Source organism: Coffea arabica, chromosome 8c (assembly GCF_036785885.1).
Source record: "Coffea arabica cultivar ET-39 chromosome 8c, Coffea Arabica ET-39 HiFi, whole genome shotgun sequence".
NCBI lineage: Eukaryota > Viridiplantae > Streptophyta > Magnoliopsida > Gentianales > Rubiaceae > Coffea > Coffea arabica.
In genome coordinates this window covers 28,601,743-28,622,843 of record NC_092325.1, presented here as the reverse complement: position 1 = coordinate 28,622,843, position 21,101 = coordinate 28,601,743, and the positions used below count along the sequence as shown (strand labels likewise).

The 21,101-nt window shown below is 34.5% G+C and overlaps 1 protein-coding gene and 1 long non-coding RNA gene across 4 annotated transcripts; one reads left to right on the top strand and one right to left on the bottom strand.

Moving 5' to 3' along the window:
- Positions 1-3,469: 3,469 nt before the first annotated feature.
- LOC113705579 (glutamate receptor 2.3) lies at positions 3,470-10,598 on the bottom strand. Of its 2 annotated transcripts, none has more exons than XM_027227485.2 (5): positions 10,271-10,598; positions 5,757-7,075; positions 5,050-5,359; positions 4,355-4,677; positions 3,470-4,252 (listed from the first exon to the last, which is right to left on the bottom strand). In XM_027227485.2, the coding sequence occupies exons 1-5, from the start codon at positions 10,557-10,559 to the stop codon at positions 3,671-3,673; spliced, it is 2,823 nt and encodes a 940-aa protein (XP_027083286.1). In that variant the 5' UTR covers positions 10,560-10,598; the 3' UTR covers positions 3,470-3,670. The 2 variants fall into 2 exon arrangements, with proteins under 2 accessions (XP_027083286.1, XP_027083285.1); XM_027227484.2 differs by having other exon boundaries at positions 4,355-4,761; positions 10,271-10,597.
- Positions 10,599-15,973: 5,375 nt separating this feature from the next.
- On the top strand, positions 15,974-19,490 carry LOC113705487 (uncharacterized). 2 transcript variants are annotated; one of them, XR_011820734.1, is made up of 3 exons: positions 15,974-16,441; positions 18,392-18,628; positions 19,202-19,490. It is a non-coding gene; the product is annotated as an uncharacterized lncRNA (long non-coding RNA). The 2 variants fall into 2 exon arrangements; XR_011820733.1 differs by having other exon boundaries at positions 18,360-18,628.
- Positions 19,491-21,101: the final 1,611 nt, after the last annotated feature.

The following is a 21,101-nucleotide window of genomic DNA, read 5'->3' as shown; positions in this document are numbered from 1 at the left end:
AGAGACTTGTTCTCAAAATATCATGGCTAATTACGTACAAATATGCTTAATTCACAACATTAATGTCTCAAATAGTGCTAAAACCACAAAATATCCCAAGAAAATGAAATTCTTCATTATGTGAGAAAATAAAAATTTAAATGTTAGCTGTAAAAAAAAAAAGATTTTCTAATGAGTTTGAACTGAAAATTACTTCTTCCTACTGTAAGGTAGGATGTTCTGAGGAGAATGGCAATTAGTTCTAGGATTTTGTTTTTAATTGGATATGAAGAACAAAGTGTTGCAATGGGTTTTAATTTTAGGAGAAATTGACCAATTCTATTTTGCTCCCCAAGATAATGGAAAATTGTTTCTCACCCCTATTTGAGAGAAGTTTTTTGTTTCTCTTTGGACCTGGCTGTAGTTCCTATACTATCCTTGATTTTTTTGGTTGTTTTTAAGCCGGAAATACTTTATTGGTTGCATCATCATACAAGGATCAAATTGGATACAGAATTAAGTGATGTTACAAAAGAAGATGGAGGAAAAAACGTGGATAGAGGCCATCATCTCCACCTCATGGGAACTAGAGATCACCCCAAGGATGCCTTCGGTATCCAGGGGTCATGCAAAGGTTGGTGATGGGGCAGAACAATGATGGGTGACAAGTGAAACTGAAGGTGAGTGATTTGGGAATATGATGGATGCCGAATATCATGTGAAGCAGACAAGACTAATAAAAATTTTAGCAATGTAGTCCCAGTGTAAACTCTTGAAGATGCTCTGGAAACTGCTTCTTGTTGGTTATAGCGAGACTACTGTAAAAATATGTGTTTGTGATTTTAGTAATTGTTGATGCTTCCATCATTTATAAAAGGGTAAAAAACACTTTACCACCATTGGTTTTGCGATTTTTCACGTAACCTCTCTATGCTTTCAAAAGTTATATATAACCTCCTTATAGTTTGAATTAAAGTGTTAAAATAATCTACATTCCATAACGGAGTTCACTGAAATGTCAAAAGTACTCCTATATGAAGTTGAAAATTATTTATTAACCATGGGAGGCTATACATGTATTTTGAAACCCATAAAAGGGTTATAGTAAAGCACTAAATTAGAAGGGGGTAATATGGTAAAATATAAAATCATAAGGGGGGCGGGGGGGTTATATAGTAAAATATAAAGGCATACCGGGTTAAAGTATCATGTATAATATGTTTATATATTGTAATCACTTTAACCACTTGAATTTTCAAACAAGGATAATTTTAACATTTTTATGGGTTCTGTTACAGAGAATCATTTCCTTCATTTTGACGTTTTAGTCTAAACTATAAATGAGCTATTTTGAAACTATAGAGGATTATGTGAAAAATCGCTAAATCACAGGGCAGTAAATGCAATTTACCATTTATAAAAATAATCAAGATCAACTCCTAAACCAAGAATTCAGCAGCACAACACATGGAAATGCTTGATACAAAAGCTTATTAATAATTACTAGGGGAAAAAGCCCGCGCCATGCGCGGGAGTTTAATACCTATAATTAAAGATAGTTAATAATTATTATTTAGTATTTTGTAGTATAAGAATTAAAGTATGACAATTTTATTCTGTGATATTAAACAGAAAAATCATAAATTACATATTGAGTAAAAATGTATAATATGCAATGAAATATAATTATAAAACACGATTAACCACTTTGCGTCTAATCTAATAGAATAAAAGATTTATTTATATCTGCTCATGCATTTTAGGGATATTAAAATTTGTTATTTAGTTTGAATTTGATTTTGATACAAGGGCAATTCACCTCATTATCTTGTCATATGAGTGAGATTTGAATAATTAGCATACTTGAAGAAATCATTGCTAGTGGAATTTTAGTTCTCGCAAGCCAAATTCTTTGATTTATATTGATTCCAAGGACATATCATCATGAAACATCCACATTGACCAATCAATCAATTATGATTTATTGTATGATTTAGAACATATAGCAAAGCATCTTCTTCTTGGTAGGGGTTACAGTCACAAAATATCAATTTTTGACCTAGTTGCAAATATATACAATAACTAACACGCTAATCCAGATGAATAATTACCTCAAAAAGTACTAAAACATCTTAATCCACTTAATTCAAGAAAACAATTAAAAGTAATGAAGTACATACTTTAGATTTGCAGCCAAATAGTTTTAAGTAGATAGTTAAACATATTGGCAAATCAAATGAAGTGAAAAATTGCCTAAATGGAATGATCAATAAAGTAGTAAACAATTTGAAAATTACCGTAACTAATAGTTAAAACAACAAAAGAGTTAGATGCAATTTATAAATGAAAAAATTTATGATGATAAATTTATTTTAAACCACAAATAACAATTAACAAATGTGATCTCCTCCCTATCAAGCCTATCTAACATGGGCAATTGAATTGAAACACTAAAAAAAGTATTGCACGTACAACTTGCAAGATTACAGATTTCTTACAACAAAAAAAGTAGATTAGCTAAAGAAAACATACCTATTGAAAAAGATGTTGCAAAATGGGAAAGAGGAGTAACTAATATAGCAACATCTGAATTCAATAGACTACGTGATTGTAGTAGAACAAAATTATAAGTAAATGAAATGAATTTGAATAGATGGGGGTTACTATAGGGGTTACTATAGTAATCCCCAAGAAACCAAACTTCTCTACTAATCCGTATTAATTGTGTCTTAACATCTATATATCACAAATTTGCAAATAACTGATAAGAATGGCTTTAAGAAATTAATAGACTTGGATGTTAATCCAATTAAATTATTAAAAGTATTTTTATGTAATTCCACTAAAACACAACCTAAATTCAATTGTACCCAATGTTTAATCAGATACCGAATACTGCCACATGTTAAACTTACCCATAGCTTTAAATGTCTGACAGGACATTTAAGTAATTATAAAAAAAATCAAATTAGTTATAATGATTCATATTCAATACTCCAATTGCACTTCAAATACTTTCATATTCCCAAAATAGCCCCACCCTTGCGGTTGAAATCTTTGCCCTTAACTCATTCTTATATAGTATAAGGAATTCTACACAGCGAGAAAAGATGAACAAAAAACTGACTCTATGGTTTTCTTGCTCTGACCCAATTTTCAAACACAATAATAAGAAATTTGACAAGTGTTCAAGAGTATAGCACAAATCCTCCATCAAGTAAGTCTTTAAGTTGAGAATAGTCAATCAATTCTCAAATAATTATCGAATTAACCCCCACAAATATTCTTTTTTTTCAACACCCCATCAAGATATTAACGGACTCAAATAACTTATGTTCACCTTCTTGGCTCATACAAATCTATAAGATAATTGGCTATAGGGCTTGGCTTTTACATACATAGTAGGTTGCGAGAACTAGCAGGGTTGGGTGGGAAGCTAGTAGGACGAAGAGAGGGATAATAGAAAATGGACTTGAAAAACAAAAGAAAATGAAACAAAGGAGGAGAAAAGGACCGTTACATAACCACAAATAATTTAATCAAATATGAAGGACCACTTTAACAAAGAAAGTTTTATACAATGCTACAAATATGTAAACAAAGAATAATTCTTGCATTATGAATGGATCCGTATGAAATGCCTTGTTAACAATCTTCATCCTTGACCAGTAAGCTCAATGGCCAGCATTATCTATTGAGGTGTGTTACCTTCTTGATTTGGACTTTCACTCTCACAAGAAAGAATTTCACGCTCTTCGGAAATGGTTAAATTATGCTCCATGCGACTTGAAAAGCTTGGATTTGATGGCACAATTGTATGTGGAGAGGCTTGCAAAGAAATTGTTACTGGACTTCCTGAACAATGTGGACGGAATGAAACTTCCTTATCACCACCTGGGGTTGTTTTTTCACCTCGCATATCAGGTTTCCTATATGTATGGCTGGGGGCATCTTTGCAGTCAAAGCATCTTGACAAACCAATGATTTTGTCCCACGTTGAAGAACTATAATTAGTTACGACATTCCAATGCTCGTATAAGAACATTGTCCAATGGATGATGAAAGCTGAAATAGCTACTATTCCCATGATTAAAAATAGGCCGCGAAAGCTCCCTATGTCTAAGCTGCCAGGAGTGGAAGATGTGTTGAAGTCTTGGCAGCTGGATGTTTCCAAATGCCATTTTTTCTCAATTTCAAGAATTTGACTGCCCTGTGTAACATTCAGGATCGCTCTTGAAACGTCAGGTGCAAGAGGAGATCCAATTGGAAATGCCTGTTAGTCATGAAATTCAGGAAACAAACAGTGAGTGAAACTTGTAGGAAAAGAAAATAGAATAAGATCAGTAGGCAAGAGTGATGAAAGCATGTGGCTTACAAATCCGAAACCGTCAGTCTTATATGCTGCTTGAACCATGGTATATTTAGAGCAATATGTGCCAAGTATAAGCTTCATATACGGGATCTCATCAAAAACAGCAGCAATGCCCCCATTTCCGCTCCCTTTGGTAAAAAGATCATTTAATTCCTCTGGAGAGTGGTAAGCTACAAGTCTAGACTCATCAAATCCCATTTGAAGCAGAATTTTTGAAAGAAACGAAACATTTTGGTAACCAACGTACGCCCTGGTCTTGATGAGCTCATCTACACTTCTTATAGTTGGTTGGAGTTGTTGTACAGTTAAACTTGTTGTAAGACTGGCTGTATAGCTCTGGGTAAGTATAAACACAACTAGGAACCAAATGACCAGCACGAACCTGGCCAAATTACTTATTATCTTCTCCTCTATGAAAAGCAGATAAATAAACAACAGAAGAAATTTCAGTAAACACCCAACACAGTCAAGATTAAATGATTTTGTAAGTTTAGAAACATGCTGATTATCCCCACAATTTCATGATTTTTTTTTCTAAAAGATGTGGAGTTACCAAGTAAAGACAATAGGGCATGAATATTATGGCAAACCAAAACTACCAAAATACAGGGAAGAAGGAAAGGGATACATCCTCTTCATAGTAGAATATTCCATGCTACTTTGTGAAAAAAAAAATGTGGAGAAGGATGAAAACTTACTATGTGCAAAAAACATGGTAGAGAAGGAGAACCAGAGGATCATGCCAATTTGATGCCAAGGCGGTCCCTTGAATTCATCATTTATTCTATGTTCAAGAACCCAAATAAGAAGACCAATAGCGATAAAAGCTAAAAAACTTGTCAGCCAAAGATCCCAAGTTAGTGGCTTCAAAAATATCCATGTATTTCTACTTTGGTTGTCTGTGGGAACAATCATCGCTATCCCAGACTCAGTATATGCCAAAGAAAAGTCAACATACAGCGACCTGTTTGCTGTGATTGCTATGTCTCCAGCGACTGCATCAAAATTCTAGTAGAGGAATATGAAGTACAATTCAGGACTCTGGCCTTTCATGAACTTAGCAGACAAGCTATAACTATTAGCAAACGTGATATGTTATTATATGATGCTTTGCATGGTTCAGTGTGTGGCTCTTGTGGAAAAGGTTGACGAAACTTCAAAAGGTTGTAAATTTTGATAGATGTCTTTCACCATTGTTGTTTCTTTAGCAGCAGCATCATAAATTGAAAATTGACATCCATATTTAACATGTCTGCAAACTAGAGTGAGTAAGCATACAAGACTATGTGGGTTGTTTGTAGAAAAAACTTCTTAAAAGTAGTTGTCTATGTTCAACCAAAATGGATATCTCTATGTTGCCTGAAATAAAAATGTATTACTAGTATAAGAGGGAGAGAGACATTACCCCTAAATAGACTTGGTACGCCAAGTCATCGTAATTTCCAGCACTCATACCATCTGATGTTGCAAAAGGAACATACTCGTAAGGGACAGCATATGGTAACAAAGCCATTACTGCATCAAATATATCAATGCAATATCCTTCGACCATGGTTGTATTTGTCTGGGAGTTTCTTGTAACCTTTACAAGTTGACTAAATCGAGCATTCACTGGTACACCAACCCTCAACTTCTTCCCATTTTTTGGAATTGCCCAGCCCTTAGGAGGCGTTGCAGTGTCACCTGGCCACAGTATAGTTCCCAGTTTCTTTATAGTTATAGGGTTTATCTGCCTAACAATTCCTTTATCTGCAGTCCAGAAGCCAATTTCTTTTATGCCATTACCAATGACGTTTACTATGTCATAAACTGGAGATTCAAGTTGTCCATCAACTATAATGAAGTCTCCGCTCAGGCCTTGAAATGCTGTGCCTAACATTGCCTGCAAAAGCTTAGGACCATTTCTAGATACACCAAAACTTTCAAGGTCTGTAGTGTTCCCTGAGATATCTGACATTTGATCAAAGCCAATGTTTGAAACTCCTGCTTCCTCTATTGCCATTGCGAGTGCTGTCGTTGAATCATATGCCCATAGCCCAAACACATTCAATTGAGGATTGACGATGTCTGGATTGCTGTGTTGAAACTTCAACTTCCATCTTTTAATGAAGCTTTGAAGCTCTGCAGTATTAGGAACATGAGGCCTTACACCTAGTACTCCTTGCATGGTGTCAATGATAGAAGGATCAATTGAATTAAGCTCATCTGTTATGGCATCAGTGCATATCCAAGCATACCCTGCAGCCATCATTCCAAGTTGTTTTGCTTTAGCAAAAAGCCGAGAGCCAAGACTGGGCAGTAGATGAACAATGAAAACTCTAGTCTGGATAGTCATTAGCTTGTGAAGCTCTGCAACAATTTGCTCATCAGTGGCTAAAGAAGGAATGACACTGCGATAAGGGATGCGTGTATTAATTTTATCGAAGGCATCTGTCAAGAATGGTAAAATCCCTTCTCCAAGCTGATTATCAACGTAGATTGGCACAACTTCTCTCCATCCAAAGGCCTTGACAATTGAACTGATGGCTTTTACTTGAGATGAGTCATTCTGAGTAGCACGAATGAAGTATGGACTGCTAAGTGGTGAAAGAAATGTGCTTGTTGCAGAAAATGAGATGATCGGCACATGAGCTTTATCTCCAAGATCATTTATGAATTCTGCTTGTACTGATGACACCGGCCCCATGATAGCTTGCACTTCAGTATTTTTTAGTAGGTCTAGAGCTGTGTTTTGCACAAGAAAAATCAATTAATTAGTTAGTTCACTTTTGAACAGATGTGTCAGCTTGCAACTGCAACTGCTAAATTTGTGATGAGAATAAACAATAACAAAACTGAAAATAGAATGATCCATTTGTAGATGAACAACTTGATGATCTAGATTATTTCCGTTTATATCATATTGAGCTCCTGGTTTCGTGTATGATAAAGAACAGTCATTTCCAGAACTGAAAACTTGAAGGCAAAATGTAGTCGTTGGTTAGACTATTATTCCTGCAAAAAATGAGAGCAGGACATGGCCCCATAATAGACAAAACAAAACAAATTCTGAACGATTACTTGTTTGTAGGAATGAAACTTAACATCAGAAGTAGAATTCCTAGCTCTACAATGTGATAGATGGATTAGAACAAACTGTAGTCAAAGAATTAATTACAAATTATCCCCTTGAACTTTCTTTGGATTGCAAAGTGCTCCCGAACTATCAATTTCAGCACAATACATCTTCCAATTGTTAATTTTTTGCTTTGTACTCCATTCAACTCGTTGCCACCCAAATTGAATGAGTGAAAAGTCATTGATGTCTATGGATTTGGTTAAGTAACTAAAATGCCTTTTTTTTTCTGGTCTATAACCAACTTATATACTCATATATGGAGAGTTTCGTTCTTTTTCGTGTATAATGCTGAAATTGATACTTCAAAGAAAACCTAAGAAGGTTCACTGTGTATTTTGCTCTAATTTAAAACCACAAACTATTTTCATTCCCTGAAATCCCCGGTTATAACCCCCAGGCATATGTTTTGGAGCCTCTAAAGTACCCTTTACTACTATAGTAAAACTTACCTAGAAGAACGGAAAGAAAGAAATAAAGGGGAAAAAGTCAAAAACTTGCCTGCATGTAACTTGTCTATTGTAAAGTCAATAGTATGTTTGGATATTAGATTATTTGAAATATTATTTGGAATAATTATTATAGTATTTTTTAGAATGTGATTTATGTGAGATAAAAAAGGTAATTGAGAATATAAAAAGTTCATTAGAAATTGCATTTGTGATGAAAGTAAAATATGTTTTAGTGGAATCTTCAACAAAGTCAAAACATATTTCTTAGACCAATTTTACTCCAATCAAATCGTTAAGTAATAGTAAGGGAAAATCATTTAAAATATCTCTCATCTTTCGTCAAATGAATTATTTCATTTTCACTTTTAAAATAATAACTTTACGTCCCTAACAAAAATAAGTCAATAAATCTTGGTTCCGACCTAAGTTTTCAACCATCTTTTGTCCCGAATCTATTACGTGATCCATACATCTTATTTTTTTTAGAACCAAAAAATTAAACAAATGACGCGATCTATATTCATTTTCCCTAAAATACTAGAATCTAATTTGAATCATATTTATTTTCCCTTAAAATTGTGGAATCAATCTAATCCATATTCAATTACCATTAAAAAAATGGTATTTGACTTTTTTTGTCCGTAAAAAATGATTGCATGAGAATCAAATCATGTAGTGAGTTTTGACTAAAAAGTGGTCAAAAACTTAGATTGGGGCTAAATTTTTTAACTTCAATTTGTAAAGGACGCAAAATAACATTTCAAAAGTGAATGATCAAAAAATTTATTCGATAAAATGTGAGAGACATTTTGTCGCATTTTGAACAATTTTTCCTAATAGTAAACTATTTCGTATATTCAACCAGCCGTGTGGAGGAAAAGTAGTTGGTCCTCAAATTGCAGTTTCCCAAATGTTATTTCACTGATGAAATGAACTAATTCCATGGATGAAAATTTTTCTACAAAGAAGCGGCAAAAATGGAAATGGGCGGCCTAAAATCAAATGCGATAGACGCTTCTAGACGCAAAATTTTGCGCTGGCTGAAGACCTTTAGCAAATACTTCAGTCAACAGCCTAACTGTTTACGTTTTCTAAAGCAATTAGTTTCAGAATGATATGTAAAATGGTGAAAATTTACACGTACATAACAAACAATCATGCGCGTTTCCATTCTGACGGTGATGGGGCACGCTTTATCAATGACGAATCTCAATAACCAATGTCAACTTGCCAACTAGATAATTAATGAGTCCAAGTGTCTTCATTTCAACAAGGAACGTAAAAGTGGGAATGGGATCAAGACAGAATAATTCGTTTTCGATGTTTTAGCCTGCTAAAGCTATTCTTTTACGCAGTTTATCGAACAGGTAATGGGCATAACATTCTGTCATCCTGGCATTTTGTCCAGCATATTTACCCATACTCAGCAGAACGATTAACTCAATGTAGAACAAATAACTCATTAACTCAAACAACAAATGAGTATTAGAACTGTAACTTCACCAGACAGTCAATACACAAGCCAATGCCACAGAACTTGGCAACAAGCCCGAGTGTTTGGAAATGCCTTCTGAAAAAAATTACATGAAAAATTCCAACGAGAAAAGATATCTTATGTTCAAATTACAAACCCTTTCACAAGATAAAAGTTTCTAGAGATTTTTATTATTGCAATTCTCTTCCAACATATCTTTTCGCTGATTAGTTCCTCAAGGTTGCAGGTTTGTGCATGAGAAATGGGAGGGTTGGAGTTTATTTCTTTTGGAGAACTGAGAGGATGGAAAATAGGGATTTGGAGATTTATTTTTACTCCTTTTTTATATCGCTGCATGTAATAACAGGGAAAAATAAAAAGAAAACTAGAAAACTGCGACGGAGGAGGCGCTTTATAATCAAATGATGTTTCGTAGAATGGAGGAGGTGCGTTAGCTTTCAGTTTAAAATTATTGGCTATATATGGAAATTGATTAAATATATGATGTGAAAAATGGTGGACCCTTTTATCTCATTTGGAGTTTTTCCATTAGTCTTGTCCAATATTAGGCTTGTCCAATAGTTGACGTTGATCAGGTAAGACTTGTGAGTAAGCAAATTGTTAGTGGTCTTGTTTTGTCATCTAAAGATAAAAGGTCTAGTTCTACGGTTTGGAAATTCCAAACACGGAATTTGTGTCGTCCAAGACTATTCCACCTCTACTTTGTTTCTTCCTCCCTCTCACATCCTAAACCTTATGAGTCAGCAAATTTTCTTGCAGCAACAGATACTGGAACGAGTTTGCGAGAAGTTTATTGTACAACGATATGTTGCTAAATTGGAATCTGGGCCGGAGATTGAAAGAACAGAAAGCATTACCTGCAGCTGCAGCGCCAACCACATCTTTCTTCGAGTCCCGGCTGTTGAGGACAATCCTAGTCTTGTAGTCACTATGGGAGGAATAGAAGTCTGAAAGAGCCATGGAGATGCAGCTCAACCCCATCTTTCCAATCCATGTATCCATGTCTAGAACCACTCCCACATTCACGGGAATTGTTGTGTTCTTCTGTGCACTGACAATTTGCGATGGTAGAATCAGCACCCAAAGAATTTGTGGGAAGGAGAGGAGAAATGCATGGACGTTGAGATGTTTTAGTTTTTTCGGCATCTTTGCAGTTTGCGAGATTCATGTGTCGGTTATGAGACATATTTATACGACTGAGAGGGTCGGTAGCTTGATGAATAGTTAGAGTATACAAGTGTTTGGAAGAGCGGATTGGACCGTTGTGTTCATCCAATCAAATCATGACACTGGTCCGATTCACTATTCAATGCAAAAATTATTTAACTAGTCAAATCAGATAAAATCGATTAAAAAAAAATTAGACTTTTGAACCGATTCAACATAAATTTAATTTATTTTTTAAAAATTTCATAGTCATATAAGTTAATGATTAAAAGAATAAAAAATTTTTTAAACTAAATTAAACCAATTTGATTCATGAACCGAAAACTTATCCAATTCACTTAATAGTTTGGATTTAAAAACTTGGAATCTACTATTATAGTGTTGCTCCAAAATAGAAGTTTTAATTTTATATAATAAATTGATGCCTGTATAAAGCAAAGAGAAATCAACTTTTGATTGTTGATGGTTTTTGAGAAAACTTATGAAATTTAATATATTTTAGGGTTAATCACATTTAATCCCCTTAAAGTATAATACATTTCTCAGTTTACCCCTTAACCTTTAATTTTGTTCACCTAATCCCCTATAGGACAAAATTGCCCTTGCATTATTTTGACCTTTCATTTACCTTATTTTCCTTTCTTTTATTTCTTTTTCTCTTTTTTCTTTATTTAATTCTTCCTCTTTCTCACAAAAATCTTCACCTTAATGATTGAAATTAAAAAAGAGAAATTGTAAAAATCTATCTTCTCCTTAAATGATTAAAAAAATATTAAAATCACTTTCCTAAAATACATTTTTTTTAGCTTGTCAATTCTTTTAATTTTGGGTTGTCCTCTTTCCTTTCTAGTTTCTCATTTTATTCCCAAGAAAATATCTTAATATAATTATATTATAATCTTATTAATATTATATAGTAATATATTTATATTATATATGTATATTTATAAATGTATATTATATATGCATATAATTATAATATATACATGTATATAATATTAACATGAATCTAAGAAATAGTGAGAATTCTTGATCTCTCTCAATATCTCTCTCAATTTGAAAATCCAGGATTTGAATTGATGTTATATATTTATATTTATATTTATTATTATAATATAATAATATTTAATATTTATATTTAATATATAATATATATTATAATATAATATATTAGAATAATTAATATTTATATATATTATTTAATTATAATTATATATTTATATTATAACATCTATTTAATTATATTTAATTTAATTAGTTACAAACTTATAATAATGATATTATTAGTTATATGTGTTATATAATGTATATTAATCTATGTAATATAATTGATATTATCAATTATACTAATAATTATATATGTTTACTAATAGAAATTATTAATTAGTTATACCAAATTTACTAATACATTTATACTAATATATTTAATTAGTGAAAATTTCTTCTATCCCATTTATGAAGGGCTAACGAACCAAACATAAACTATAGTAATGATATACATTCTTGATACTGAACCAAACAGATGTATTGGAATAATTGGTTTCATTCCAAATCCAAGATGAATGAATCCAAATACGAATTCGATTCCAACATGCGAACCAAACGTCACCTAAAGCTATCTGTCATTCACGTGGAAGTGGTGGTCCTTGTTTATTTTTAAAATGGTTCTTTCGTTCTGCGAAAAGCATTTGTGCATGTTAGTGGGTCTGCCCACTATCTGAATTGAGACAAGAAGCTTGAAGGCATTTACTATGCATTTATAAAAAAACTAGCTTCCAATAATCTGTGGTTTGTCTAAAGAAAACCTTCACTTTGTTTCTAAATGAGTGCTGTTTCTAAACAAAACCTCTAGTGCTAATTTTTAGTCACGAAAAAAGCTTAAAAGCTATGCATGTAATTTGCCTGGAACAGATATAAAAGAGGCACATTATATGTTAATCATCCGATACTAAATTTTTGAACCTCTCTCATTCTACAGCAAGTCCGCCACGAATTGGTGATGATGAACTAATGTCAAGAAATTCCATGATCATAACTCAAATTTCTCATCCGATTTCGTGGGCAGACAAATTACAATACACACCATTGATCATAACTATTCGAATGAACCGTGAGTCTGCCGCCAATCACAGAAGTATCTATGACCAGACATGTCTGTCATTTACTTAAGCAACCTAAGTAAGGTTAACCGTGAGAACAAACATTTGATTATATATACTCCAAAGTGATCGAAACACTTTGGAGCAGCAAGTAAAAAACTAGCTTTGGAGCAAACACTCCAAAGTGAAACAAACTGGAAGCTTTGGAGCAGCATTCAAAGTGAACAAACACTTTGGAGCATCATTCAAAAGCTAGTTGAACCAACTGGAAGCTTCTTCCTGCAATCCATAAAAAATTCGGCAACTCACAGCATTCACTGATAATTAAAAATAGCCTCCATTACTGCTAAGCATTAGGTAACAGTTAAGTAATCTGCCATCTCATTTGTAAGCTAATATCCGACATCTACTTAAATAACATAACAGCTAAGTACAAGAGAAAATAGGTAAAGGCATTTAGTGCCAAAATCTGGTGGTCAAACATGCAATAAAATTCCACCAAAGACAGCAACATAATCATAAATTTAACTGGGAAACAAGCGTCTTCCATAGCAATAACAGAGACAGGACTTTTAAAACTACAAGTTCTGCCCTTGAGGTTCCTCACTTCCCCTCGATTTTCGGCACGATGAACAACTCAATCCATGTTATCTGCTCACTCTCACTGAAGCTAAGAAATAAAGCATGGAACTCCTCATCCAACAATTCTTCTAAGAGATACATTTGCAGTGTTCTCTCTAACTTCAGATCCTCCACTACTCTTTTGGCTATTTCAATTGAATACTTCTCCTTTGCTGTTCTTTCGGTAGAAACTATGAAGGAAAATCTATTGAAGTTGCTCAGTGCCTCTTGGTAGTTATCAGAACCCAACCTTCGGAACTTGGTACCTCTTGAGCCTTCCTTCTCAGAACTGTAGGCAGCACTACCCAATGGTCGCTTGCCGGGATTTCTCAGAATAGGGCTTCCATCATCATCATATGTTCCCTTCAAATTTGCTAGGTTGATGACAGAACTTGAAGCCACTCCTTTGCTTTTGAGGTTCAAATCACCTCTACGGACACGATGAGGCACAAATTGGGTGGGGGTTGAGCCGAAGATTGAGCACGATTGCCTGTGGCATTTTTGCCGTCCATCATCTCATCCCATAGAATCATCAAATTAGCACTATGTGGGTATTGGAAGTCCACATACTGATGATCCAGCTATCAAGCAAACACCAAGAGATAGTTTATTAGGTAAAAGCTTTCTTAACAGATCAGAATCCAGCAAATATTGAGAAAGGAAATGAGCAGTTTTCAAAAGTGACATTGCTGCTTAGAAAATTCCGTGAGAACAGAAAGTGTCACAAGCCATTAATTAGCAAACTCTCCGAAAGTTTATGGAGGTCACAAAGCCACAAATTTCTGAAAGACTTAACATGGTGTAGTAGCTAAAAAACATAGGTCAGTGCAATAGGACAAAGGCAATTCTCTAGTAGGTACAGACTTAGGTGTTGTACCTCCAAAATTGCACTAAAAGTTGGTGGAAATGTCTTCCAAGGCAAAAGATTGAAGTAGTAAAGGCATTTTTCTAATAAACACAACTTGTATAACCTCCAACCAAATGTTTATTTCGCAGCATCTTTGACAGTGGTTCTGCCAAGAAGTAACATTTTTGTTATCTGAATAAGTCAAATGTTTAAAAACAGTCTCCACTTGATTGAACAAAGTGCTGTTTATTGAATAAGTTACTTGATTGAATAAGTCAAGAAGTATCACTTTGTTTAAGAATAAAGTGTCATTTTGATTGAACTATTTCCAAGCACAAACACACACTGCAATAAAAACACACACTCAAAAACAGTCTCCACTATTAAATAGTTATTGCACAAACACACACTGCAATACACAGCCATCATGTGTATTTTAAATTTTCAAGCACAAAAGAACAAAAAAAAATTGCATAATTTAAACCATCAGCTCTTGAGTGCATGTAAATACTAGACAGAAGAAGTCGTCAGACCAGAAAGTAAACTTCACGGTATCAAGGAACACCATACTTGCCATAAATATCCCCATTGCTCTACTCCAGCTCATAAGCATCTGTGTTCCTCGTCCTATCCTATCCCCGTCTCTAGCTTGGCATAATCACCTCGGAGGTGTGTGAACAATCTCCACTTATCGACCACTTGATAGTACTTGGATTGGGATTGAGTTCCAGTACAAGTTATCCCGCATTCTTGAGTCAAGTAGGTTACCATTGCAGTGTGGTTTGCCAAGGTGCTCCGAGTTGCCTCCCACTTTTCATTTTTCTGCCAATCAACATAGGTGCGGATATACAGCTCCTCTTCCCAGTCTTGCCAGTGTTTCTTTTCAGACATCTATGCATGAACAGAAAATGATTCTCAGTCACAGGTAGCAAAATCCAGGAAACAGCAAAACCCAATTATTTAATAGAATCTGGTTGGCAAAAATTTAAAACTCACCTCAAAGTAGTTTATTAGGCTTTCTTCAAAATCGTTTGAGTCGCACAAAGACCACTACAAGAAAAAAGGGCATTAGTGACAACATTTCCTAGTGATGACAAAAAGTCGTCACAAAATGAGGTTGTTTAGTCACGACATTGAAGGTTGTCACAATTGACTCAAAGCAGCAAAGTTTTTAGTGACAACCATTAATTGTTATCACAAAACTACTTTGCGCCATGGGACTTGGAAGGCGTGAGTTTTGCGATAGTGACAACTTGATAAAAGTTGTCAGTAATTCTACCTCTTTTTTTGACAACTTTTCATTGTTGTCACTATTTATATTTATTGACGACCAATTTTTGTCAGTAAAACTATAACGTAGTTAGTGACAACATAGTATCATCACTAACTTGAACATCTCCAATGCATTTATTTAATTGTGAGCCTCAATATTAATTTATTTTTTTTAATTTAATAATTTATTAAACTAGTCATAGTTACTCAAATAATAATAGGATTTTAACTGGAAAAAATTAATGAAAGTTTCTAGTTGGAACAACTATATAAACTTTATTACAACTTGAGAAAGAGTACATTTACCAGTTGTTCGAATTTAGCAAAAAATTTTCATCCATTATAACTTTTTAATAAATATGTTAAGAAGTAGTGATTAGAAATATATTAGTAAATTTAAATAAAAATTGAAACTAAAAATTGACTTGGATTGTCTTGATTGACTAGTACCAAATATTTGTTCAAGCTAAACATGAAAAAAAAATGGCCTAGGTACTATACAGTATACACTAGAAAAGGAACCACTCTTACTCCCCACATCCAGATGCCTTTAGTGCTCTTTAACACTCTCAATCCCTCGGCCAACCCAACTCCCTTTATTCATTTTCCAAAACCTGAGCAGCAGCAGAGGTGACAATCGGCAGCCGCCGCTGTCAAAGATGCAAATCTTCATGGAAATCCTGATGGGGAAGGCCATCACCCTTGAGATGGAGTCTTTTGACACCATCGACAATGTCAAGGCCAAAATCCAAGACAAGGAGGGGCATCCCCCCGAAACCAATGGCGCCTCATCTTCGTCGGCAAGCAGCTGGAAACGGCTGTACCCTAGCCAACTACAATAGCCGAAAGGAGCCAGAAGGAGTCCACCATCCACTTCTTCCTCCACCTCCGTGGTGATGCAACACCAAACCCAAGAAAAAGAAGGTCAAGTTTACCAGAAGGCTGGCGGTGATTGAGGGAACTCTGGACTAAATGTGCATTCAATGCTGAAGGGGATCGATGTGCTGTCCACCAATTCTCAAGTAGGTTCTCTCATGTCTCTCCTTGTTTCCCTAATTTTTCCCCAGATTAATTTGCCCTAAATTTTTTCCCCAAATAATTTCTTGCAAAATTTTTTTGGTGGCTAGTTTGAGTCATGGATTTAATCATCTCCTTCTAGTAGAACTGTTTGATCTATAGTTACAATTGCTTAAGTTACTTTTGTACAACTATGGGATGTAGACTTGATCACCCAATTCCATATGTGATTCATGGTGACAAGATTCAATTGGTTTATGTGCGGGTGCGGTTTTGGCTTGGGACTAGGTGGGGCAAAACCTGATGCCTAATTGGATAGTGGTGGAGGGAATGGAAGAGAGCAAGGAGATGATTATGGTATGAGTGGCTGCTATGAGTGGCTGCTGGTGAGAGAAATAGTAGGTTAAGTGGTGCTGGGTGGAGTGGGAATTGGGGAGTGGTTAGTTGATTATCTATTGTGAAATTTTCGTGAGTTGTACGTGTGAGGAACATAGCTGGTAAAATAGCTTTGAGTGAAAAAAGAAATGGGAAACTGTGATTGGGGGTATATTTCCTAACCCAGTGAACAAAACCCATAGCCCGGAAGTTAGGAACTGGGGTCCTTAAACTCGTCATGGTAGTCATGCTATTAACCCAAATTTCTGAGACCTCATAACAGTTCCAACTGCTGTATTCATGTCTGGCACACCCAATGTTATACCATCTTTGCATCAACCAACACCTCAGAAATCACATACATAATGAAGACGAGTTTGAATACTTAGTACTTGTGATAACAATAATTAGTAAAAGCCTCGGCTGTAATGTGGAACTTAAAAAGAAGGGATGTGTAAAAGATTCCCCAAGAAAGGGTGCGAAAACTCAAGGAAAAGGAATGAAAAATTTTGCCCAACATTGAAATTTCAACCTCTTGAGACTTATAATGGTAAATAAGTATTATTAAGTCAGCTCTTATGTGACTCTATAGTTTCTCAAGCAATCCTCATCCCCCAACCCCCACAACCACCACCAAAAAGAAAAAAAAAACCAACCTATTTAAAAGGAAAATGAATGATGAAAGTACCAGAAATGGCTACTTTCTTTTCATGGTAGGGGAGGAGTAAGAGACAGAGAGAAGAGAGAGCAACTGAACTTTCATTTCTTCTTGTGATCCTTTAATCTTTTTCTTGATGATCATTAAGAAAGTGAAAAATATTGGTTTATCAGGCCGTAAAGATATTTATAGTGGTATCATGTAGACTACAAAAACATTCTCTGGTTTTATTGATTATATTAGTGTACTTTCTCAGGAGATTTGATTATGAATGCTAGAATCTTTATACCTATCCCCTTAGAAGTCTTTCGGTTCACGTATTAGTGTTCCTAGTAGGATGTGTATTTCCAAACCATAATGATGTAAAGTCTATTGTAAAACTACAGCATAACGTCTAATGACCGACATATAGATTTCTAAAACTACAGTTATAAGAACAGACCTAAAGGGCTAAGAATTTGAACCACTACTTGAACAATCCAGACCAAGTTGATTTCGACAATAGATTGAGCTGTACTAACAGATATTACAGTTTTGTAAAGTTTTACAAAGCTCATTAATAATGTTTCCTTTGACTGCATTACCTTTTCTAAAAGAAAAATAAGAACCTGTACTTCTATAATCTTTGGATTCAAAACATGAGGTGAACAGAATTTTAAATTGAGGTTGACCCAAAAAAAAAATCCAAATTCATGGATGGCACACAGAACAAGAATATGCAATAGAAAATGGCATTAAACCCCATGGCCTTACCCCGGAAAATGCTATTCTTTTTCATTACTTTTTTTTGTCAAAAGATATTCTTTTTCATTACTTACCTATCCCTAAAAACGATTAGATCAAGAAACCTGCAAAATTGTCCGTATGACAACTTCCAAATATCTGTACAGCCAATCAAATGGACCGGCACATTTTTGTGCAGATGGCAAATACAGAGCAAGCCAATTTTATATGTATCTGATGAGCAAGATGTCAATTACAAAGTACCAACAGCAACTTATGGAGAAACTGAGTTGGAAATAACAGTCCAATCTCAACAGCAACTTATGGAGAAGCTTGTGAACCAGCAAAGTGAAATGCAAGATCTCCTTAAATGTTTGAAAGCACAGCTGCAAGCCAACAAGCAAGACGATGAAGGCACATCTGAACATACTGATTGGTAAGCAATTTTCAACTATATAAACTTGCCTAAATTGAGTTATGTTTTCAAAAGGGACATTCTTATAATTCTTCAGCCAATGTGAGACTCTAAATTGTGACTTGGACATATATTTATTATAGATTTAATGGCTACTATGGTTTAAAAGTAACATAAGTTATTGAAAATTAGTTCTTGGTATGTGACAATATTAACTTGTGACATCAAGCCTTAGGATTTCAGTGAATGCTTCTTACTTTTGTTGTTTATTTAGAAAATTTGGAGACTGTTTTGCTTTTGTCACCTGAATTGCAATGTTGCTGTCCTTTGGCAGATAAATATTAAAATAAGGAAGTGGAATAATTTAACCCGTATAATCCTTGGCTCTTATTGAATGTTATTAAACTTCCATCCTCTAGTAGACTTTGTTTCCAAACTGCCCATATAATGTCTCTTTTTCTACTATTTATACAGAGTCTATCTAGATGAGACTTAAAACAAATGATTCACTTTATTTTTTTGTGACTCCTTAACTAATTTTCCTTGTTTTCAATTTTTCTACCATCTACTAATAACTTTACTACTTTATTGCAGATATATTGCTCATTTTGGAGGTTTGGAAGAAGATTAGCAGTACGGCTTACATGTCGACTCAAAAACTATGGTTATAGTGCTATCTTAAGTTTAGAAAATGGTTTGGTAGCATAGAAAATGTTTTGGGACTTGGAATTGTTTTTTAGTGCAGCCTTGACTTATATGCCAAAATTTTCTCTACTGAAACTTATCAAACTATTTGTAGTGTGATGTTGCACTTATTTTTGACATTTGAATATTTAATATGTTATTTTGGCATTTTCTATTGTACGGGTGCCTACGTTTGTTATTTATTAAACATTGTCGATATTTTCATTTTTTAAATATTATTGTAGTAGGAAAATCATCAAATTACACATTGCAAGGCGTTGTAAATGAGTGGTATTTCTCCAGGCAGTCTTTATTGACAATTGTTGTTGTCACTCAATCAAAACTGTCGATTGATAAGGGATTGTTGCCACAGTTGATAAGGGATTTATTGACAACAAAGTTGTCACTAATTAATATAAACACCCACTACCGTTGCTTCATGCATCATTGACAAGAAAACATGTCGTCACTAAATTTATAGCTTTTACTGACGACACATCTTGTCATAAAAAAATTTCTATTCACTGACGACATTAAGGTCATCATTGTATATTATTACTGATGGAGATTCAGTGACGACCCTGCGACAACTGAAATGTTGTCAATAAAGGTCATCAGTGACGACTTTTTGCTTTTTTGTAGCGAAAGGTAGTTGTCACTGAAGACCAAATTTCTTGTAGTGAACTTTGCACTGACAGAAATAGTCAAACTGGATGGGGATTCTAATCCGAAGAACATATGGTAAGCATTCAGGTTGATTAACTGAGATGCATTTGTAAACAGAAGATATGCTAGAAGTTTGGTAATTGAGAGAGTGAGCAATGCCTTACCAGTTGATGAACTTAATTTTTTCCTTTTTGCAATGGGCATGAACACTTTCATTTGATGTGTTTATCCTATAGCTTTATAGTTTCAGCTCTGAAAGCCAGTGGAAAAAACAATTATGTCAACTTCAATAAGCAATCTGCCTGACAGAAACATGACAAGATGTTCAAACAAGTGCAGAACAGGGGCACGAAAGGGACATAAAAAAATGCATTGGACAATATGTTCAACTACGACACACATGGTTGTGCTTTAGTAAGAACCTTGCATGAAATATTCTGTCAAGTGTAATAAAAATACAGCGAGCAATGTGCAAAGGCCTGAAATCACCATCTTATAGCTGTCAGTTGACACACAATAAGCATATAACGCAAAGTATTGGAAACCTACGAGCAAACATGCAATTTCAACTTCCCATACCATAAACTTATAAGCTTTAAGTCAGTGAAATGGAGCAGCAAAACTTAACAATTCGACCCTCAGTCATAGCAAATATGTCAACTAGAGAGTACCGGCAGCTATGAAACCACCATTTGGAGATACAATGAAAAACAGAGGCACAATTTGGAGATACCAAGCGTGCTCATTCAAAATCGCATTCCAAATTATCAATCGAAAGTATTGAATCAAATTAAGTTGCCAATTACTTTAGTATTTCGTCCTATTTGGATAGTGAACTAGATAAATGAGAGGACAAGGTGATTATCATTTACCGATAACCCAAAAAATGCCTCCAATTAATTTGGAAATAATGCATAAATGAAGAAATTCCAAAAACCCTAACAGCCTCCAATTTCTATCATCAGAAAAGAGTCAATAACACATTTTTTGATTATACAGACCTTCGGGAGAGAGAAAATTGAGCATACATATATATAAATTGCCGGTGGCAAAGAAAGTTAATTACTAATCGAATTCTGTTAGAGCAGCTTCTGGTCATACAGCAATTGCTTACTTCGTTGATTTTCTTTCATCCGTGAACACC